General features: G+C 32.8%; 4 protein-coding genes and 1 long non-coding RNA gene across 5 annotated transcripts; 3 read left to right on the forward strand and 2 right to left on the reverse strand.

Annotated features, from left to right (window-relative positions):
* Positions 1-334: 334 nt before the first annotated feature.
* LOC104788066 (putative protein NRT1/ PTR FAMILY 2.14) lies at positions 335-2,932 on the forward strand. The gene is made up of 4 exons (XM_010513747.3): positions 335-633; positions 727-944; positions 1,269-1,828; positions 2,063-2,932. The coding sequence occupies exons 1-4, from the start codon at positions 546-548 to the stop codon at positions 2,856-2,858; spliced, it is 1,662 nt and encodes a 553-aa protein (XP_010512049.1). The 5' UTR covers positions 335-545; the 3' UTR covers positions 2,859-2,932.
* Positions 2,933-13,007: 10,075 nt separating this feature from the next.
* Positions 13,008-17,555, forward strand: LOC104789743 (protein NRT1/ PTR FAMILY 2.13-like). Its single transcript, XM_087451213.1, has 4 exons — positions 13,008-13,549; positions 14,060-14,277; positions 15,831-16,396; positions 16,522-17,555. The coding sequence occupies exons 1-4, from the start codon at positions 13,360-13,362 to the stop codon at positions 17,411-17,413; spliced, it is 1,866 nt and encodes a 621-aa protein (XP_087307339.1). The 5' UTR covers positions 13,008-13,359; the 3' UTR covers positions 17,414-17,555.
* A 1,207-nt stretch (positions 17,556-18,762) lies between these two features.
* LOC104788068 (thioredoxin H8) lies at positions 18,763-20,177 on the forward strand. Its single transcript, XM_010513749.3, has 3 exons — positions 18,763-19,082; positions 19,600-19,722; positions 19,839-20,177. Exons 1-3 carry the CDS (start codon positions 18,891-18,893, stop codon positions 19,974-19,976), a joined length of 453 nt encoding a protein of 150 aa, XP_010512051.1. The 5' UTR covers positions 18,763-18,890; the 3' UTR covers positions 19,977-20,177.
* A 392-nt stretch (positions 20,178-20,569) lies between these two features.
* Positions 20,570-22,130, reverse strand: LOC104788067 (uncharacterized). Its single transcript, XM_010513748.3, has 2 exons — positions 21,401-22,130; positions 20,570-21,112 (listed from the first exon to the last, which is right to left on the reverse strand). Exons 1-2 carry the CDS (start codon positions 21,947-21,949, stop codon positions 20,831-20,833), a joined length of 831 nt encoding a protein of 276 aa, XP_010512050.1. The 5' UTR covers positions 21,950-22,130; the 3' UTR covers positions 20,570-20,830.
* A 267-nt stretch (positions 22,131-22,397) lies between these two features.
* Positions 22,398-23,045, reverse strand: LOC147944859 (uncharacterized). Its single transcript, XR_015557870.1, has 2 exons — positions 22,964-23,045; positions 22,398-22,637 (listed from the first exon to the last, which is right to left on the reverse strand). It is a non-coding gene; the product is annotated as an uncharacterized LOC147944859 (long non-coding RNA).

The following is a 23,045-nucleotide window of genomic DNA, read 5'->3' on the forward strand; positions in this document are numbered from 1 at the left end:
TTTATAAATTACTAATTGAATAACAAGAGATTGTTTGTTATTTTAAGTGATTTTACATAAATTTCAAGTTGAATATCATAAGATTTTAAAATATTTTTATAAATTCTAATTGAATAACAAGAGATTTCAAAAATACTTTAAAATCTTTTAAAACACAAGTTCAATACCTCCTCTAATTGTAACATTTAATTAATTTGTCACCACCACTTTGCTAAATGTAATTATATCCTGCTAAATTTATTTCAATACTTTATTTGTTTTATTTAATTTTTTGAACAAATACTTTATTTTATTTAGTAAACCTTGTTATACACACAGCTTGATTTGACTGGTTATAAAAATTTGCACTTATCTTTATTTTTTTTTTCATTTAGTGATTTTGGAAAGAAATTTGTTCAAATATTCTCTCGGATCTCCATGTCTTCTTGTCTTAGTTGTTTCTATGTATATAAAGACTTCTCTTTACATCTGTTAAAACATGAACGCATCTACATCAATACAAAAAAAAAAAGAAAGAGGACTACTAGAAGAGTTTTAAAAAAACCATGGATAATGAGGGAGGGACAATTTCTTCGGATTCAACGATGGGACAAAGGAAGCCTCTTGGTTGGAAAGCGATGCCTTATATCATAGGTACTTATAATCACTGTCCAAATTTACATATCTGCTTACTGTTATTGTAAGTATAAGAAACCTACGGCTTAAGACATCACATTGATGATGTAGGGAATGAGACATTGGAGAGGCTTGCGACATTTGGATTAATGGCAAATTTTATGGTGTATATGGTAAGAGAATATCATATGGACCAAGTCCAAGCTGCAACTCTAATCAACACTTGGTCTGCTCTCACCAACTTTGCTCCTATCATCGGAGCTTTCATCTCCGACTCATACACCGGAAAATTTAATACCATCGTCTTCGGTTCCATCGCTGAGTTGTTGGTAATAAAGCTTTTTTCTTATTTTCCGTAACACAGTTTTCAATCAATTTTTTAACTGATGTTGATATTTCATGTGATATGTCATATGATCTCAATTGTTTGTTTACGTTTGCATCTTTTACATTTCTTGTAAATTCATTTTCCATTAACCCATTTTTTAGCATTCGGTTTGCTTTTACACTTTGCAAATATTGTTTTTCAATTTTTTTTTTTACAAAATTCAGTTTGCTTTTTTCTGTTTTTCACATGTAATGTTTCATACGGATTAAGGGACCATATTTTGTTTGTAATGTTGGGAACGTGACAAGAGTTAAAAATTGAACAGGGCATGTTGGTGTTGACGTTCACGTCTCTGATCCCTAATCTACGACCACCACCTTGCACTGCAGATCAAATCACCGGCAAATGTATACGTTATAGCTCTTCGCAGTTGTACGTTTTACTCTCAGGGCTTTTCTTGTTATCAGTCGGAACAGGAGGGATCCGCTCGTGTAGTATTCCTTTTAGTCTCGATCAGTTCGATGATTCGACTGAAGAAGGCAGAGAAGGAAGTAGAAGCTTCTTCAGCTGGTACTATACAACTCATACAATTGTACAGCTAATTTCAATGACTCTTGTGCTGTACGTACAGAACAACATCAGTTGGGCCATTGGATTCGCAATTCCGACCGTTCTCAATTTGTTTGCCCTTGTTCTGCTTTTTGTGGGCACTCGGTTTTATGTCTTTGTTAAACCCGAAGGAAGTGTGTTCTCTGGGATCTTCAATATTCTTGTGGCTGCTTATAAGAAACGCAATGAACGGCCTCCCTCTGAGATTGACTATTATCAACCGTTACTAGAGACAGGTGTACAATCAAATAAACACGTACTCACTGACCAATTCAGGTATCACTTTATTACTCTCTCCGTTTCATATTAAATGTTGTCTTAGTATTTTCTTTGTTGGCATTTTTATTTTTGTTTCATAGTATCTATTTTTTTTTATATTGGCAGTGAAAAATTTAATAACTCCCAGTTACCTCTTCTATTTTAGTTTTTTTTTTTTAACTTAACTCTGTTTTTTTATATGCAAATAAATGTGGTTACTAAACTCTGATTTTTTCTTTAATTTGGTTCTAGATTCTTGAACAAAGCTGTGATAGTGATGAACAACGATGAAGCTGGGAATGAAGAGTGGAGAATCTGCACGGTGAGACAGATAGAAGATATAAAGTCTATCATCAGCATTATTCCAATATTTGCTTCAAGCATTATAGGATTCTTGGCTATGAACCAACAACAAACTTTTACAGTCTCACAAGCGCTAAAAATGGACGTCCAATTTCCCGGCACTTCTTACCTAATCCCTCCTGCTTCGATAACCGTCATATCATTATTAACCATAGGCATTTGGCTTCCCTTCTATGAAACCTTTTTGGTCCGACACATTGAAAACATTACAAAGCAAGAAGGAGGCATCTCTTTACTCCAAAAAGTTGGCATTGGGAATTTCTTCTCTATCTCGACGATGTTCATATCGGGTATTGTGGAACGGAAGAGAAGAGATTTATCGCTTACCGGGGTGAACATATCGGTTTTCTGGCTAGCACCGCAGCAAGTACTGATGGGGTTTTATCAAGTCTTCACCATTGTTGGTCTCACTGAGTTCTTCAACAAACAAGTTCCAATCAACATGAGAAGCATAGGGAACTCGTTGCTTTACTTAGGTTTGTCTCTAGCCAGTTATCTAAGTAGTGCGATGGTTAGCATTGTTCATAGTGTCACTGCTCGTGGAGGACGACAGAGTTGGCTAACGGATGATATTGACACAAGCAAGTTGGATTGTTTCTATTACTTTATTGCTGCTTTAAGCACTCTTAATCTCATCTTCTTCTTTTGGTGTGCTCGAAGATATCGTTACAGAACCATGTCATAAATTATATTATGAACACTACTTGTGTGTACACATGACATTTTAATAGTTTATATATAGTTTAACATTTTACAAAATTTTAGATTTTATAATTCTGTATTTATATATATATATATATATAATATGTTGTATTTTTTTATTTGCTTCGAACACCTTTGATTATAATTAATCCACTGTATAATATTACGTAAGTACACAACTTCTTTTTTGGTAGACAATATAATAGTTATAGATTATAAAGTTATATTATTATTTGATTCATTAGTTGGTTACAAAATAGGTTATATGGATTGTAACCATTAGTTATACCTAGATTTAGGATATTCTTAAAATAGATATTCCAAATAATAAAATAAAATCTCCAAAGAGTATATTTACATAAAGCAACAAAATCTCATAAATTGATCACTTTTAAGCGTGATTTCCGACTATGCAACCAAAATAAAATCTTACCTAACACCTATCCAAACTTTTAGTATAAATCATTGACATCTCTATTCACCGGAATACACCATATTCATACAAAAAACAAAATAATAACATTATTTGTATAGTTTGGATTTACGGGTAAAAGGAAAGTATAAAATAAAATTAATACATTAATAATTTAAGTATATTATTTGTATAGTCTGGATTTACGGGTTCACTTGATTATCAATAATCAATATTTAGGGGTTTCCTTGATTATTTTAGGTGTATTATTAATCATAACAAGAAATCTTGAACACAAACCATAATATATACAAAAAATTTACCTTAATCATTCACACTATTATTAACCAATTAATTCGGAAGAATAATACCACTTTAAGAAATAAAATATATAAACAAATTTGATAATATAAACAAACCTTTTACAAAATCTTCCGAATTAACAAGTGTAAGCGATATATGAGTTTAAATGTAATGGATTATATAATGAATTGAGTTATGATCTTTATAACGGACGACGGGTTAAATGTAAAATGTTAAGATTATATGATAAGATTGTTTAAAAATTAATAAAAAATATGAAAAATTATTTTAATATACAAAATATATACATAATCTTATTATATAAACTTTGGTTCCTAAAGTTAGTAACTCACTAGATCGTGACACCTGTTAGTTTTAACGATCAGAGATCAAAGTTAAAAACTCACCATATCGTGATACGTGTCAGTTTTAACGATTAAATATCCAAGTTAGTAATTCATCAGATCGTGACACGTGTCAATTTTAACGATCATAAATCACATATCAAAGTTAGTAACTCATCAGATTGTGACAAGTGTCAATTTTAACGATAAGAAATCATAGCTTTCAAGCTTGGTTAAACAATGCATAAGATAATTGTAATCTTATTATATTAACAAATTCTAAAAGGAAAAGGATTGTAAATACACCCCTCTATATAAGCAAATAAATGATGACATATTTTTCACCAAACAAAATAATTTTGACTATTTTTGTTTTTCTTGGTAAAATTTTCTTTTTTGTTTTTTGTTGATATTTTGTTTGACACATCATTGTTCTTTGAACAAGTCACGAAGGCAATTTGTTTGTTGTCTAATCGAAGCAACTATATAAAAAGATTCCTAGATATTACCACATATTTTCGTCGTCGTTTCTTTGAATTTTGTTTCGTTTCTCACTTTCATAATGCATACTACACAATCTTTGACTTTGAAGTGTTAACAAAGTTTTTTATGCATAATAACTAAGATTTTTGAGATTAACAAATTTTTCACGGTGTTAATATTATTTCTATTAATTTGCAGGATAGGTAGCATAAAAAAAAAGAATACACAAATGCAAGATAACAACAGAGATTATATAACACTAGATCAACTAAACAGAAAGCGTCGAACAATAGTACGTCTTACAAGAAAGTGGGAAGCAAAAAAAAATTTAAGAATATAATTAGTCCATTGAAATAAATTTTCTCATAAAATAGAAAAGGGATTAAGAAAAATATACAGAAAATTATTAATTCTAAAAAATATAAATATTCACTTCTATATAAACATAGATTGTCTCATATTATTCATCTAACAAAATAATTTATTCAAAAATATTGCTTTCAACTTTGTTCTATTGGTCAAACTTTTTTAATGGGAAGACAAATTTTTCTTATTTTTTTAAACCAGAATATACTCCTACTTTCTATCTTTTCAGTTTGGAATAAGTAAGATTAGTATGTTGACCCAAATTTTTCTTATTTTTTTAAACGAATATATACTCATACTGTATTTTAAAATTTATCGTAGTAGTTTTAGATTGTTTTATTTAATTTATATTTTCATCTTTGAATTATTTGAGATTCATATATTACCGTGCTTATAATTTTCTATTATATCATTAATTATGTCAAATTAATTTTTTTCTAATTTCTCAACCTTGATTGGTTGGTTTTTTTTGTGCAAACATAATTGTTACCATTCGTTCAATCTCAAAAGGAGATAAAAAGGATAAGGTCATCAAGTTAATGGTTGGATAAAATAGGCTAATCAAACACAATCCTATAACAAACATAGATAGATTGAAAAACATAAATCATTGTTGATAGATTCATAGGAGCTTGGAGACAAAGGCTACACCATGGTGTGTTAAAGAAACTTTCATGAATACATTAGGAAATTTAATATTAGTTACTATCAAAAGATTTTGTGACGTTGGAAAGGGGTATTTAGTTTTATTGGTTGCTGGAGTAAGCCACTTTGATATAGCTAAAAGAAATGAAAATGTTCTCTCCACACAGGAGGAGGGCAGAGCCAAGGTTCTCTCTATGGGGGAGGAAGTTGGACGCAAGGTTATCTTTCCCAGGGAGGAAGGTGAGAGAGGTTGGACGCAAGGTTATCTCCCCAAGGGAGGAAGGTGGAGTGAAGGTTATCTCCATGGTGAAGCAGGTTGGACGCAAGGTTCTTTCCACAAGGGAGAAGGGCAGAACCGAGGTTGTTTCCATAATTGTATTGTGATGTAATTTATTTTTTATTCAAAATATTTTTTGAGCCAACAATTTTAGTGATTAAAGAAACTATGAAAAATTGAATGTAAAGATACATATAATAGTTGGCCTAATTTGTTGATATAGACATTTTCTAGATTGTGGTAAATAATATATTTGTAACATACAGTATACCTAGATGTAAAAAATACACTTTTAATGGTAACATACATAAAAAAAATTATTAAATTTAATTTATTTACAAAACTTTAAATCCGCATATCGGGCGTGTTCTTATCTAATTTTGTATAAAATAAAATTCAACTCGCGCTATTACGGGTACTCATCTAGTTAATTATAGTATATGAGTACTCAGTTGTATATATTGTGACTCATGACATTTTAATAATCCACAGTGATTATTATACATTTACATGTTGTAAAGTTAGGAATTCCTAATATTCATAGTCCTGAAAAGAAAATTATAAGATTATCTTTTCGAAAATTTTCATCTTCACTTCTCTATTATTATATTTCTTATGTATCTATAATTCCTTTGGTTTTCTCAAATTTCCGTGTTTCACTACCAAACCTTTTTTCTTCTATCTCCAATTAAAAAAAAATCATTATATTCGGTGTATGCAATGAAATTTTTTTAAAAAAAATTATCAATTCTAAAAAGTTTAAATTATTTTGTATATATTTTAAAAAAATTGTTTTCAAACTTTTTTTATTATTTAATATATTATAATAAACTAGATTAGAACCTGCTCGATGCGAGGGTTTTAAAATTGTCTACTAAAATAAAATTTTAAAAGAATATACTCTTTTCCCAATCACATCCCTGGGTAAGGGGTCTCCGGTAGATTCGCCTCTTTCTTTCCGACTCGCAACGAATATCTCCGGTAGTAAGTCTATTTCCATCAGCCGGCCGGTGGGAGCGAGAAGTTTGGGATATGTTTGGTGTTTCTGGTTGAACGAGAACTTTATAATTAAGCCTACTAATCATACCTCGTCACCCAAGTGGAAAAGAATCACTTGAATCCAGAAGATCGGGATTTGGCCTACCAACTGCAGGCTCTGGTGGGGGAACAGTATTCATTGCCTGCTGCCCCATCCCAATAAATCTTTTGAGGAATGAGGATTAGGAAGCTTACTCGTAGAAAATGAAGTTGGCACCTATTAAACCAAGTGCAGGCGGGTGCTCCCAGAACAACCCAAGCATTTCCTCCCATTGGAGCTTTGCATTTTTCGCGGCTGAAAGGCTAATCCGATTTCTCTTTCCCGGCCGCCCTTGCTCTTTCTTGAAAGGTGTCTGGTGCTTGTTCTAGCAGCTGACACTTGGCCACTAACCACTCGCTCGCCAGCCGCTCGGGCTCCGCTGACCTTCTTATCGGCTGCTGGTCAAGCAAGCAAGACGAGGGAGCGGAGCTTGTCTCTTCACTGGCTTAGGCTATATTGGGGAACGCTCGGCTGAAACGGCCAGAGATTGATGTGTCTGGAGGGAATCATTTTGTTGAAATCAATTAATCTAATCATGCCTCAACTGGATAAATTCACTTATTTTTCACGCCGGATTGCCAAATACGGCAGACCCGGCAGCTATGCTCCGAGCGGACTCGGGCAGCTGCTGCTTGGATTATCGCCTTTCAATTAGTCGGTCTAACCTTCCTAACTTGGCACACATATGACATAAGATAAGCAATTAATATTTTTTGTAAATAAAATATATTTTCTAGAAATAACTATATAAATATTCTTAGTTAGAGATAAGTTTTTACTTTAATACACTAATTTACATTTTTATATTTTAAAATTATTACAATAATCTAAAGTTAAATTATCAGCTACCAAAACTTTTTTCAAACATTAATCATTACGAATAGTATTACGGGAGGTTAAACCTAGGACCAAGCAGAGGAGTAGCTAGTCAACTAAAAAGACTAATATTGTCAAATTTCAAAAACATTTTGCAACTTATTCATGTTTTGCATGGAGTTAACCCGTCAAAAGGTTATCTTATTAGAATCTACGTACAATTTTACTATATATTTTACCACTAAAAATATGTTCTTACATCTAAAAATATTTTATTGTTAAAGTTAGCACTTTATCACCACCTATAAAATGACTTTGTGAACAAATCAAACCAGTTTTTGTTCATTTATTTTCAATTTGATGTAGTTCCTTTTCACCACTAAAAGTTTTTTGTGACAGTTTATATAACCATAAAATATTTCTTAGAAATTGTTTATTCAAAAAAATATTATGGATAAAAAGAAAAAAAATATCTACATGATTGCAATGAGTTTATAACCGACCCAAAAAAATTTGAGAAATTGAAAGATAGTTAATTTGACATAATAAAAATAGAAATTGAAAGATAGTTAATTTGACATAATAGAAATAGAAATTGAAAATTATAAGCACGATGATATATGAGTCTTAGATAATTTAGAGATATCTTAACAAAGATTTTTGATGTCAAAATTACTCATTAACAAGATCGTGGCACGTGTTAATTATATTGATAAGATGTTGACATATGTCAATTCTACATTTACTAAAACATTAAAAAGAATGAGTAATTTTGACATCAAACTTTATATAATAAGGTAACAATCTTATTTCAAGATAATATACTAATGGAGTAACTGTCTAAATTTTCATATTCCTTTGAAGTAAATTTTTTGACTTTTGATGATGTGTTACTTAGTTGTCCATTCATATTAACCAGGAAAACAAATTCATTACTTCAATAATTGGAGTACCGATTACTCGACATCAACAAAAGATTGTGGAATATTCAAACCTTGGTGGGCATTTGATCAAACCCTATGTGTTTGTCTACCTGCACAATTGATCACATGCATATGTTTCTAACTCTAATTCCGTTCATAATTTACTAATAGTATAATTATTTATTTTTCTGTGAGAAATATTGTACTGTATCAGATAAATTCCATTCTATGACCTCGTGATAGATCATAGATGTCTCCGAAAAAAACCTTTACATTTAATGTCTCTTGGAATTCAAAGTTTTCACATACTGTATTTTAAAATAAATCGGGTTTAATTAATTTACGACCTAAACCGATATTGTCAGACCGCCTAAAAACCAACTCTAAACCGAATTAATGAGATCAAAGAAACCTCAAATTAATTTATGGATCTTTTGTTTTTTTTTTTTTGGCAACAATTTATGGATCCTTGTTGCCGGAATTGAGACTAAAGCTATAACATTAACTTGTATTAAATAGGAAACAAAAATTCTCAAAAGCCTTTACTTTAACAAAAACCTTTGCAGTCACATGTATTTTGCCAGCTCTTTTGAGAAATATCAGCAAGGAGAGACCCACGAAAAAAGAACAAATCGAACAGTGACCGTTAAAAATTATACAGGCGTTAAAATTACAGGAGTCACTCAATTTTATTTTTTAATAGATAACCCTAAATTTTCAGACCCAAAAAAAAAGAAATAAACAAAAATACCTAAATAATACTAAAGAATAACAATTCAAAACAGGTGGAAAATGTCAAAATGAAATCAATATGATGTGATCAGTGTATTTAATGTAATTTGAAATTAATCACTAGAGTGCAAATGGGAATGCAAAATACGATGGTCCACCGATCCTTGTCATGGTCGTGTACACACTCGAAACAGATTACAAGTCAACGAAGGTGTCTCATTGATGATTACTCTTACTTCTAACTTCTCAAATTATTAGGCTTGTACGTAGCTCTCCCTTCTGAAAGTTACAAAATATTCTCCCTTTCATAGAATCTTCAACTTTCTATTTTTCTTCTAATCGTTTTACGGTTAGCGTAATCTTTAATTTTATAATGTGTCGTAGGCCTAAATGAATTCACTACAAACTTGATATAATTTTATATTTAAAAGTACAAGTGTTTTCCTATAACATACTCGAGATAGTAATATAAGAAATGATTAATAGTTGTGTCTTTCAACAGGGTCAAAAATGTATTCCCACATTTAACATGCTTTTGCTTTAGTTAGTAATTATGGTATACTTTGTAAGAAGATATCAAAAAAAAAAAAAAAAATCTCTTTAAATCTAACCATATGAAGTCGGTAGATATGATCCTCCCAAATACAATATTGAGAATTGTGACTTTTCTAAGAGTTGGAGTTATCTATCAAACACCATATACATTTTTCGTTATTCGATCGTGACCATTAAAAATGCACATATTTGATAGTGACCCGCACTACACACAGCTCAGCATATTGAGACAGGTTATAATAAAAGCGGTCCAAACCTTAGGCGCCAGTCCACGGTTCATTTCATTTGAGAATTTGACCATAGAGTATGGTGAAGAGTGAAGACCCGCATATGTTGATAAGATGATCGAACGGTGCTAAAGATCTGACCACATAATCGAACGGTGATATGGTGCGGATCCCACTTCAAGGTCCAAACAAAATAGAATTAATAAAGAAGAAAAGACAAGGCGGGTTAGCGAGGATATCTTATGGCTCGCGCATGCGACAGTGTTAGGCACTTGCATTTTGCCTAAAAGGCGATAAAAGCCTACCTCATCATTTCGTATTTCTCTATCTGTTTCTGTCTTGACTCACCGATTTTCTATTTGTGTTCAATTTGAATTTTACAAGTTTAATCTTTCCTTCTAACATAAACATCCAGTCTTTGAATATCTATCCATACATATAACAACAAACAATAATGCTTTTATTTATTTTCATTTGATTTCTTGTGAAGTCTTTTCACTTTTGTTGGCATATATATTACTTAAAAGTTAAACAGTAAACATATGTGTGCACGAAAAGTGTGTTTCAATTACTTTTTTAATATATAGAAAATTATTGTAAGTGAATTTTTTTTATATAAAAAGAATGTTTTGTGGTTTATCAATGTTTTTCTTTTTGTCGGTGTTTATCAATGTTTTTTACTACAATAAATAATGAAATTTTGATTTAGTATTTGAATTTCAACAATTTTGCTCGGAGTCTAAATACCTCCAACGGTTTTTGTCCGTCAGAGAACGTTGAGGCTCTCAAATTCCTTTGTGAAAAGAGCTAGCTAGTGCTTCTATCCTTTGTGATTGTGCATGACAGATTCCTTTGGACATTATCTTGTCTTCTCCTTCCATTAGTTCAAATCCGCACTACTGGCCTCATGGCCCGTGTGTAGAATAGAACCTGATTTAAACACGATACTCCAAAAACCTTGGCTTTGACTTGGCTCGCTATATACAACACGCTCTCAATGAGCGACCATATGATAATTTGACAAATTGGAACATCCAAGTTTTGTGTCTTCTGTTAATTGTATAAAGTAGATCTTCCTCTTATTACTGATTACAAATTAATTATTAATTAATTTGAAACTTTGAAAAAAACTATCGCTACAAGTCCAAAATCGTATAAACTGAAAAAAAAAAAATTAAAATATTTCAAAGGTTCCAAAAGTTTGGATAGAACTATGTCAACTGAATAACTAACAGAAAATAGGGATCCAAATCTCGCTTCGTTTAAGAAAAATAAAAGAAACTAATATATGCTTTAATAATATTATTATGAGATATTTTATAATGCTTAGGTGAAAATAAGATTCTTATTCACACCCATCATCCACCATACTCCAAATATATGATCGACAACACACATTAATCCGCATGAGGAGTATTATCATCGAACCGATGATAAAGAGCCTAACAAATAACAACCCCTACGATGCAAATGTACTCTAACCGATGGTTCATTAATTTACATCGTATTTTACCAGTATGAGACATTCTTTTTCAAAATATATAATATATATATAGATATATTTCAACTGGGGGTGTTAACCCCTGGTCATTCACCAAAAAAAAAAGTGGAGCAAAACAATAAAATTACGGACAGCCTAAGAAAAAAAAACATGGTGTCACAGAAAAAAAAAAAAAAAAACCATATTACTAAATTGAGAAGAATATTATTTAATATATGAACTTTTAAATTTTGGCCAAAAAAACTGTAAATTTTGTGAAAACACATTTAATACATCAAGTTGTGTTGATTAACCATTTAAAATATCAAGTATCATTGACTAAGCTAAAATACACATGTCGTTAAATAAGATAATTGAACAACTAACGGTCGTTATTTTATGATATTTGATGTTTTAAACGGATAGTTAACAGAACTTGATGTATTAAATCGCCTTAAACAAAGTTTATATTTTTTTGGCCTAAATATGAAAGTTTATGTATTTAACCAAAATTAGACAATTTAATAATTTTTGGTGCTCATGAAGACGAAAAGACTTTAATCAAATTATGAGTAAGTAAGAAAAAAGTTATGCATTTTGATTTATTTTTTTGGTTCACATTACTCAACACTCTTTGCTTTATATCTCTATACTATAAAATCAAGCTTAATTTGACTATTATACAGTTTAATGTCATTTGAACATGTGCAGCAAATATCCTTGCAATAATATTTTCTGTTAGAATTGAAAAAAATATATTGTATTTGTTTACATCAATTGAGTTGAAGAGTTTTTAAACTTGAGAAATTTTTATGAATATAATTCATGGCGTGGATATTATTTTACAAAAAATATATAATCTACTATTTATGTAATTAATATACATTCCTATACCTTCTCTATTATTTGAGAGGTGATTTGTTAAATTTGTTGATGTATTGTTCTCTTATGTTTTCTGAAAACAAAAAAGATGATTAAAAATAATATTTACTTTTGTAAGATACTATGGAAACTACTGTGGTAAATTTTATTTGTCTATTAACAAACAAAAATAATATACATATGATCCAAATTCCATAATTACATTTTTATTGACATATTTCCCAATTCAACAATGTGTTTATGTGAATTTATCTTTAAAACATAATATTTGCTATATTTTTTTATTTAACTTTTTGAAGAGTATAGGATGACTTTGATTTTGGATGTTTTACTAACTCATTCAAATAATTAGTTGAATAATAAAAAAAAATAAACTATTCAAGTTAGATAAAATGTAATTAAATATATCAAACTTTGTGTGAGACCATTTAATCCGTCAAGTTCTTTTGACTAGCCGTTTAAAACACCGAATATCGTTGATGAAGCCAAAAAAATATATCTTTAAACGAGAAAGTAACGATCGTTAGTTGCTTAGTTATCTCAACGGTATGTGTATTGTGGCTTGTTCAACAATATTTGATGTTTTATATGATTAGTAAACAAAATTTTATGTATTAAATGACCTTTTACAAAATTCATAGGTTTGTTTGGCATTTTTCCTTTACTAAAATTGTTTTATTTTTTTTCGCTTCTAACTTCTCACGTGGAGGATACTAGTGGCGAACGTCATTCAAATTCACCCACACCCACCATATAATATCTACTTCCTTATATATACTTACTTCCACAAATAATTCACTACACCCAAAAGAACTTCTAACAGAGAGAAAGTGTGTGTGTATGTTGTGCCCACTGCATTTATCAATCATTTCATGTGGTTACATTGATTGATTTCACAACATTAAATCCACCCCAAAATCGAAGTGAGTACATATATTCCGAGTGTAGTAACATCTTAGGGATGGTTTTGGAGGATAGAAAAGAAGACGGTTCTTCTTTGCCACAACCATCCGGTAGTTTCTCCAAATCGTCACCGTTGGAGTTGGATGTCGCTGATCCGTCCAAACAGAAAAGTTCGCCGGGAACTGTTTTGGATGGCGAGAAGGTTGAGAAAAAGCCTGGAGGATGGAGAGCCATATCTTTCATTTTAGGTATTTTATTCGTAAACATGATTTACGTTTTAGTTTACCAACTCCTTGACCTTTCCTCACTTTCCATAATTGGATACATATAGTTCTAGAACCCAGTGAATGTTGATATAATTGGCCGTTTCATGAATCTCGTTTTGGTTGGTCTTTTCAACCCGATCAGACAGAGATTCTATCAAAAAAAAAAAAAATTGGTTCTTTTACGAAGCATTAATTTAGATCGTATTTTATTCTTGTAACCGTCGTCCAATTTGTTTGACACTCGTCCATCTGACTACTTTTATAACGGAAACGGGAGAAATTTGCATTTAAAAAAAAAAAAAAAAAGAAGTTATATTTAACTAAATTTTTTAACTTAAAAATATTATTGGTTTCCTCTGATTAATCTTATAACAAAGGATGGCTAAAACTATTGTTGTTCTAATAATTGCTGTATTAAGTAAACATCATTCAATATGAAAAATATGGACGATTTTTTATTATAAGAAGTTCTAATAAAATGTGTCGAAACAGGTAATGAAACGCTGGAGAGACTGGGAACGATAGGGTTGTTGGCAAACTTTATGGTTTATCTAACCAAAGTGTTCCACTTAGAACAAGTCGACGCTTCAAATGTCATTAACATTTGGTCTGGTTTCACTAATCTCACTCCTCTCGTCGGAGCGTTCATCTCAGACACTTACGTCGGCCGCTTCAAGACCATTGCTTTCGCCTCGTTCGCCACTCTACTCGTACGTATAATTTTTATCCCTTTAACTGATTGAACTTTAATCCAATGTGTGTCTACAGATGCACACTTACGTACGTACGTACGTGCTCATAAATACATCAAATCTGCAACTATTCGTGGCCTAGTGGTGCCAGCATGGGTCAGTGCTTTAGCGTATACTGTTCAAATAGTTGCGTCCAAAAAAAAACATAACAACTCTAATTAGAAACTTATCATATTAGAACATCTCCAGCGTTAAGTATGAGGATCATAATCTATTAATATATGATTATATTATAATAACTCAAATTATTTATTTAAATTTAAATTAAAAACAATAATCTAACCAGTTACATAGCGCCAAGTGGTATATACGTTTCTGAAAAGTTCTCAAAGGAGAACCCGTATCTAATTCTTTCTCAAGTTATTCAAGTTTTTTTTAAAAATATTTAGATACCCAACAAAATAGTACCGCTGGAGATGCTTATCACTCAATTTATGTGTTGTTATGTGTGTGTGGCGAAGATACATGATACTTGTCAAATTATTTCATCGCGCACGTCGACATGATAAGGAACTACGTAAAGACAAACTATATAGTACCTATTACATTACTATATATTTATTTTTTTGTCAAATATATCAAATTACTTTTGTATCGTAAGAAAACGCATGAACTTGTAGAGCGAGTGAGGGACCACGCTATCGAGGACGATAAGGTCGGTCTATGATGTGAATCATAAGAAAAGAGAAAATAATAATTTGTTAGTACACTTATCGTTGTCGGTATTTAACTTGAGCTCACGTAATATATCATTCAAAAAAATTATAAGAGAACCATATACATCTCACAAAGACAACTCTAGTTGATTGATGAAACATTTCCCAATAAAGGAGTTTCGTTTAGAACGTGCGTTATGTCTTAGAGATAAAGAGATGTGCGTAGAAAAGGAAGACATACGCAAGTGGTCGATATAGATTATAGACAGTGAGATTGTCCAATAATTGAGTTCCTTGACGATATAGCTAAGCTTAAAGGGGTTTAGATTTTGTCAATCTCACAATGACGTTAGGTATATCATGATAGTTACTTTTCTAGAGTCTTTTTCATTGACTATATCAGAATCATGATTGCATCCAACTTGTTGATTTCTCTTACACTTTTTTTCCCTTTTTCTAATTATTTAAACGTTAATAAGGAACATAAACTGTTACAAGTTACCACTAACTTCTTATATTACTAATACTATATAAGGTTACAACAGAAATAAATGATATTAGGTACTACGTCTTTTGTCAGTTCAGCTAGCTAATGAAAGTTACATTACCTTTTTAATCATATGAAGTCAAACCTAATTAAGACTATTTGAAACTTTATTATAATATTCTACTTGTTTGTATCTGATCTCACAACTTCAATCTATCCCACAAAATTAATAATGTTCGCCTTTTTCAGTTTTAACTATATAAAAAGTATCCAATTCATTTTCAAGTTATAGAATCACACTACTCATGAAGAAGCGGTTTCAAAATGAATGATGACTAATTATAATAACATTGACAATATATATGCAGGGACTAATAACAATTACACTCACAGCATCGCTTCCTCAACTCCACCCAGCATCATGCAACAGCAAGGACCCACTCAGTTGCGCCGGTCCGAACAAGCTCCAGTTTGGAGTTTTGCTATTGGGACTCTGTTTTCTCTCCATAGGGAGTGGAGGGATACGACCTTGTAGCATCCCTTTTGGGGTTGATCAGTTTGACCAACGAACTGAGGAAGGGGTTAAAGGAGTGGCGAGTTTCTTCAACTGGTATTACATGACTTTTACTATAGTACTGCTCATTACACAGACCGTAGTTGTGTATATCCAGGACCAAGTCAGTTGGATTATCGGCTTTAGTATCCCTACCGGACTCATGGCTCTTGCGGTGGTTATGTTTTTTGCCGGAATGAAACGTTATATCTACGTTAAACCTGAAGGGAGTATATTCTCTGGGATTGCTCAAGTTGTCGTGGCAGCTCGTAAGAAGCGAAAGCTGAAAGTTCCGGTAGAAGATGACGGCACTGTGACCTATTACGACCCATCCATCAAATCTAGCGTGTTATCCAAGTTACACCGCAGTAACCAATTCAGGTACTTTAAAATATGTATATATATATTCTTTTCACTTATTAAATTCAAGAGCCGTCGTTGTTATTAAACATGCTCTACAGATAATTTTGAAACGACACTGATTACATGATTTGTTTTAAAATTAGGTTTCTTGACAAAGCGGCGGTGATAATAGAAGGCGACCTAACACCAGAGGGAGCTCCATCAGACAAGTGGCGGTTATGCAGCGTCCAAGAAGTGGAAGAAGTGAAATGTTTGATCCGAATCGTTCCTGTTTGGTCGGCCGGAATAATCTCACTTGCGGCCATGACAACACAAGGCACTTTCACTGTCTCTCAAGCTTTGAAAATGGATCGACACTTAGGTCCTCATTTCGAGATTCCGGCTGGTTCACTCTCTGTCATCTCTCTACTCACAATAGGCGTCTTTCTTCCCTTTTACGACCGTGTTTTTGTTCCCTTCATGAGGCGAATCACCGGCCATAAATCAGGAATCACACTCCTCCAACGTATAGGGACAGGGATCGTGTTCGCGATCTTCTCTATGATCGTTGCGGGCATTGTGGAGCGTATGAGACGCAGACGCTCCATTAGTGCTGGAGATCCAACAGGTATGACTCCAATGTCAGTGTTTTGGCTCTCACCGCAGCTTATTCTGATGGGACTATGCGAAGCATTTAATATCATCGGACAAATAGAGTTCTTCAACAGTCAGTTTCCGGAGCACATGAGAAGCATTGCTAACTCTCTCTTCTCTTTATCCTTCGCTGGTTCGAACTACCTTAGTAGTTTTCTGGTGACTTTCGTTCATAAATTCTCTGGAGGGCATGATCGTCCGGATTGGCTGAACAAGAATCTCAACGCGGGAAAATTGGATTACTTCTATTACCTGATTGCGGTTTTGGGTGTGTTTAATCTGGTTTATTTCTGGTATTGTGCTCGTGGATACCGGTACAAGGTCCCTTTACAGATTGGAGATTTTGAGGAGGACAAGCGTTCCGATGATCTTGAGATGACTTCGACAAAACCGATGAAATGATCGATGTTGTTTGCAAGAAGATTACTACGACAATGTATCAAATAGATTATATAAATATAATAAAGTTCTACATGCATGTTAGTATAATATATATATATATGTAAATTACGCTCATCATGCTTCTAAAAATGGTTTTTGATCAGTTCGTTTGATTCTTCTTAAGTCATGGTAAGTCTTTTTTTCCTCTTCGTTTAATAGTAGAACTTCATCAGCTTCATGATCGACACATATCTAACGATAAACCAATGAATTTTTTTGGCACCCTTCTTGATGATCACAAGGTGCCTTCCTAAAAGTAAGCAAGTTTTAAAATCCGTACAAAACGTTACTATAAAAAGTAGTTCGTGGTAGGTATAAGTTGTGTTTTTTTTTTTTCTCTCAAAAAAGTAAAGAAAAAGCACATGGTATTTTGACGTTTAGAAAATACAATTACACATGTTTAACTTTTATTGATGTTTTCTATGAATTGAATCACGTTATGAGACATATAGTAGTTTAATTTCATCCCTTTCCGGATACCAATTGTAAATCACAACCCAACTATATTTTGAATAAACAACCAATACTACTATTTTAATTTTATTAATCTTATTGATTTTCGAGTCCTAAAAAGACAAATTCATAACAAATTTGATTTGAAACAAAAAGAATCTACCGTTATTTTGTGTTTGCCTCGTTGCCATCATTTCATATCACGTACATTGAATTTCGTTTCGTGTGTGCTTTAAACATATTTACTTTTGTATAAACAAATCAAACGGAGCTGTTATCCAAAACTCATATAAACTAAAATAAAATGAAAAAGCTACGAAATGGGAATCATATATATTGTGTAGATTTTGATTCCACAATTTCACGGCTGTAAAAAAGTCAAATACTTCTGCTCCCACCTTTTCTTTTTTTGTGTCCTTTACGAGTACAGAGAAAAACAAAACTCACACTTTTGAAAAAAAAAGAAGATAAAAGCTTTTGATGCACTTGGGAAAACAACAAATACAACTCCTGCAGTATTATAATAGTTAGTATATAAAACTAAAACATTTTATACAATTCCAGATCTATTCAATTTATTTGATATGCGATTACAAAATTTAAATAGATGAACAAAAACTGGTAAAAACGTCTTCAATATAGCATTCTAATTACAAGTTGTAACTTGATCTCAATATGTTGACAGTTTATTAAAGTGGGTTTGCTAGAAACCTTTTTGCTTACATGGTAGAATCTTTTTTTTTTCGTTACCACTTAGAGTTGTTTGTAAAAGTTGGTTACGGTTTACGGCTACTTGGTCCACAACAAAAGCCAACAAGAATATTTGACGTTGTTATAAAAGCCCACTCTTACGCTCGCCTTATGCTCCATCAAACTAAGAGCTTTGTTATAAGACGTTGATCTCAATATTTGACGTTGTTATAAGAGCTTTCATTCTATACTCAAAAAACACTTTGCTTCTTTTTGCTTCTAGAAACAAACAATAATGGGTGCTAACGTTTCTTCTCCAGACCAGAGGTTCCATCAGGTAACTCACTTACGTTCCATGAAGCCATCATGGACACCTCAACCTGAGAGTACTTATCCTTTCAAAGCCAACAGTCCTGGTATTGTGGAGATAAAAAACAAGAATCAGTGGAAATCTCGGCTCAACGCTCTCAAAGATACCAACAAGCTGGTAAAAAAAAAACGCTTTCTTATCTAACTAAAGCAATGTTTTCGTAAGATTCTTTTTTCAACAATTTAATATGATTGGTTGAACAGGCGTTCTTTAATTCAGATTCGAGACATGTTTACGCATTAAGTTATACGAATTTCGAACTTAAAAAAATTTCAACAAATAGCTTGGTCTATGCCCACTATATAGTCTAAGTCACGTTTCAAATCTGATGTGAGATTTCTAACATGCACGCACGAGTTGATGATTTTTTTACTTATCTAAACCAAAGCTTATTATAAAGTCGAAATATATCCTTCTTAGGATACTTGAATCAAATTTAGGCTATGAAAATATGTTAATTTTAATAGTGTTTTTTATAACTCAAATCAGTTGAAAATGAGAAGAATATTATTCGTTTTTCTACATAACATGTATATATCCAATGTGAAAATCTTAACACTATGCAACTAACCTTCTCGTAGGTATAATCCGAAAATATTATAGTTAACATTCAATTTTCATGTTTTGTATATAGCTGGTGATCGAGTTCACAGCCAAATGGTGCGGACCGTGTAAATCCCTTGAACCAAAGCTTGAAGAGTTGGCAGCTAAGTTCACTGATGTTGAGTTCGTGAAGATTGATGTCGATGTGTTAATGGTACTAATTAATCAACCCGTTTTTCTTCATCTTCCTTCTCAAAGTTTAAATAGAAAAGAATTCAACAAACTTTGGGTTTGCTTTGAGTAATAAAATAATGTTTGGTTGAGATACAGAGCGTGTGGATGGAGTACAACCTTAACGCTTTGCCTGCGATTGTATTCATGAAGAGAGGCAGAGAACTAGACAGGGTTGTGGGTGTGAAGGTTGATGAGATAGAGAGGAAGCTCCACAAGTACACACAATCTTTCTGATGAAAATATGAAGCTTCTAATTACGTACACGCCAAACAAAACTCCTTATCACCTTGTGCCAATAAACAGTATACTACTATATATAAATACTACTATATATAAATAATTGTTTGAACCAGGATTCAACAAAATAAAACGTGTATGTGATGTAAAGGAATTGGATGTTGGATTTGCTATGTATATGATCAGTGATTTGTGTTAGTTTGGCGTGTTGGATGTTGGATTTGGATTTGGATGATGCATGAACCATTATAATTTCTTTTATAATCGAGATATCCCAAACCGAGACAATAAAAAAGTCTCTGAAAAAACTGTGTATTCTTGCCCTGACCACTATGAATTGGTTAAGAATGAACCATTGTTTCTCCTTGGTCACTGCTGTCATAAATCGAGATTGTTCATTTTTAAAATCTTTCTTTTTAGTAAGACAAGCTCTTCACCAATAACACTTTAATTAGTACTAGAAAAATATTAGTAACACATGTCATAGTTCTTCCAACTTTAGCATTAGTAACACATTTTATCAAAAGTGGAAGAGTTGGTGAAGACTTGCGGAATGATTGAGGTTACACTTTAATAATTAAGCAAAAGTCTTTAATAATAAATCAATTCTTGATAGCGAATGTTCATATAAAAAAATGGCGAAACTTATAGCTTCGTTTACAAAAACAAACTTATGTACAACAAATGAAAGATTATACCAATCCACAATAATAATCTATCTTGAACACTCTTACCTAATGGAAGCAAGGACCAAACTCTCAATCTTGACTCTTGAGCCTTAATACTTCGACCACTACTACTACTATAATAATAATACATTCGAAATAAAGGGAAACCACACAGCTAGGCGTTTAAGAACTACTTGAAGGTACTAGAACGACATGCATTTTCCCGCTATTTGGCGGAAGTTGCAAACGAATTGGAAACAGCTTGCCGTTCAAAGGATTGCGTGTACACACCACAAAATCATCCATGCTAGTCTCTTCTTGAAGCGCCTGCGTCAACTGCTCAACGCTGTTTCCTTTGAAAGTCAAAGCGTATCCAACAGCTGATTCATCTTCCACATGTCCTTCCTCATCCGCGATGTGGTAATAAATGATCCTTCCTTCAGATTTCGGCGGCGACGCGGTCAACTAGTCAAACCAAAAAACCAAGAAATTATTAAGACATCAATCTTGAAAAATATAAGGCTAGAAGTTTCGTAAATTATTAAGACATCAATCTTAAAATGAATATTCTAATTAATAAAATAATTGAACGAATATCTTATTATTCGCTTTAGTCCAAAATATTTTTGGATATTCCAAGATTTTTTTTTTTCTTTTTTGGTAAAAATATATTCCAAGATTTGGATGTCGAAAAAAATTCCAAAGGCCAAACATAATGGATTGAAACAGCGTTAATGGATAAGGATAACCAACCTCTTCTTCGGATCTTTCTGAAGATGTTCTAGAAACTGGAGAATACGATGGCCTCCTATGAGGCGGAGGTGTTGACACAGGAGCTGGAGTAGGAGCAGCCGTTCCCACTAAAATCTCGACGACATCAACATCCCACAAGAAAGAGTCCGATACGTGAGCAGTGTCATGAGTGACAGAGTTACGCCACGGAGGAAGCCCACCGTTGGCTCGAAGCAAGTTGCCGTATCTCGTCTTGAGCGTCATCTTGGATCCTTCTCTTACCGGCTCCCACTCAACAGACGAGTCGAGTCGACTTGGTTTCGATAGGATCACTTTACGCCCAGTGGCACCGAGCAAGAACCGCTCGTTCGAAGCGGTGAGGTAATTACCGTAGCAACTCTTCAAACGGATCACTGCAAAGGAACCACGAACCGGCTCGACGATCCACCTAGCTCTCTTGTCGGAACCATTCCTGTCTTGAGTCACCGTCTCCTCGTCCTCGTCCGCCGCTAGATACTTATCATGGACGTTACGCATCCTTACGGCTTTAGCTTGATTGAAAAACTCCATTTGCTGATGACTATGTTATTACTACTTCCTTCTTGTCGAAGCTTATAAAAAGTTTTTTTTTTTTCACAGAACAAAATTAATGTGAAATGTGGTGTTTGGTGGTGTATTTATTATAGGAGACTAAGTCCAAAGCGGTGCGCCGTGACGTGGACCTTTTATAATCGTTTATTTTTTTATTTCATCCAAGTATTATTTGATAATATATAGCCATGTGATGAAACGAGTTAGTCGCCCTGGGCGTTCGGCGGGTTCGGATTATTCGGGTCAGTTTGTTCGGTTTAGAAAAAATTCGGTTTTTGAAAAATTCTGCCGAATTGAATCGAAATTGAATTCGGTTCGGGTCAATCGATACTCGGTTTGTTCGGGCCAGTTATTAGATTTTAAATCAGTTCTGAATTTAAACCGAATTTTTTCTAATTCGGTTAATTCTAACCGAATAAACAAAAAAAGTTAAGATAATGGAATAAATTTACAAAAAAAAGTTTACAACCCACCAAAATAACAATGGACCTCATATACCCGGCCCAAAACAAACTAAATCAATCTGAAAACAAGTCCAATAGTTATAAGTCCAAATGGACAGATCCATTAGGGTTTTCCAAAAAGAATAATGTGCAGCGGCGATCTATGACGGCGAGCTGAGCTGAGACGGCAAAGATGGACAGTTCTTGGGCATGCATTTTTTTCCCTACAATCACGAAAATCAACTACATCAACCAGTATAACTAAAATCATCAAACAGCAAAAAAACAACAATTTCGATCTCATAACAACGAAAATTGAAAAGTTTAATAAATGATGGAAGTATCTATTTAGCACTTACAACGACAAGAACACAAACACAACAAAGTAAAAAATCCAGAAGATTAATGGATAATCTCTGATTTGAAAGTTGAAACTCAAACCATAGAGTTCTCCAAATCGGATATGAAATTATCAATAAATAGGAAGAGGTTACAGAGCAAAGAATCAAACCTAGAATCAATCAATTAATTACCAAGGAGAAGAGCTTACCTTTAAGAAATAGAAGAGATGAATTGATATTTCTCTCTCGGAATCGCAGGAGGCAGAGGTGAAGCAGAAGAGAAAGAAAATT

This window comes from Camelina sativa, chromosome 5 (genome assembly GCF_030686135.1).
Source record: "Camelina sativa cultivar CO46 ecotype springtype chromosome 5, ASM3068613v1".
NCBI lineage: Eukaryota > Viridiplantae > Streptophyta > Magnoliopsida > Brassicales > Brassicaceae > Camelina > Camelina sativa.

Bases quoted from the DNA above. Each gene is read 5' to 3' on its own strand.
- LOC104788066 (XM_010513747.3), top strand. From the start codon at position 546: ATGGATAATGAGGGAGGGACAATTTCTTCGGATTCAACGATGGGACAA. The intron at 634-726 runs GTACTTATAATC...TTGATGATGTAG, and splicing joins AGCGATGCCTTATATCATAG to GGAATGAGACATTGGAGAGG. The intron at 1,829-2,062 runs GTATCACTTTAT...ATTTGGTTCTAG, and splicing joins GTACTCACTGACCAATTCAG to ATTCTTGAACAAAGCTGTGA.
- LOC104789743 (XM_087451213.1), top strand. From the start codon at position 13,360: ATGGTTTTGGAGGATAGAAAAGAAGACGGTTCTTCTTTGCCACAACCA. The intron at 13,550-14,059 runs GTATTTTATTCG...GTGTCGAAACAG, and splicing joins AGCCATATCTTTCATTTTAG to GTAATGAAACGCTGGAGAGA. The intron at 14,278-15,830 runs GTACGTATAATT...ATATATATGCAG, and splicing joins CCTCGTTCGCCACTCTACTC to GGACTAATAACAATTACACT.
- LOC104788068 (XM_010513749.3), top strand. From the start codon at position 18,891: ATGGGTGCTAACGTTTCTTCTCCAGACCAGAGGTTCCATCAGGTAACT. The intron at 19,083-19,599 runs GTAAAAAAAAAA...TTTTGTATATAG, and splicing joins TCAAAGATACCAACAAGCTG to CTGGTGATCGAGTTCACAGC. The intron at 19,723-19,838 runs GTACTAATTAAT...GTTGAGATACAG, and splicing joins TTGATGTCGATGTGTTAATG to AGCGTGTGGATGGAGTACAA.
- LOC104788067 (XM_010513748.3), bottom strand. From the start codon at position 21,949: ATGGAGTTTTTCAATCAAGCTAAAGCCGTAAGGATGCGTAACGTCCAT. The intron at 21,113-21,400 runs GTTGGTTATCCT...TGGTTTGACTAG, and splicing joins CAGAAAGATCCGAAGAAGAG to TTGACCGCGTCGCCGCCGAA.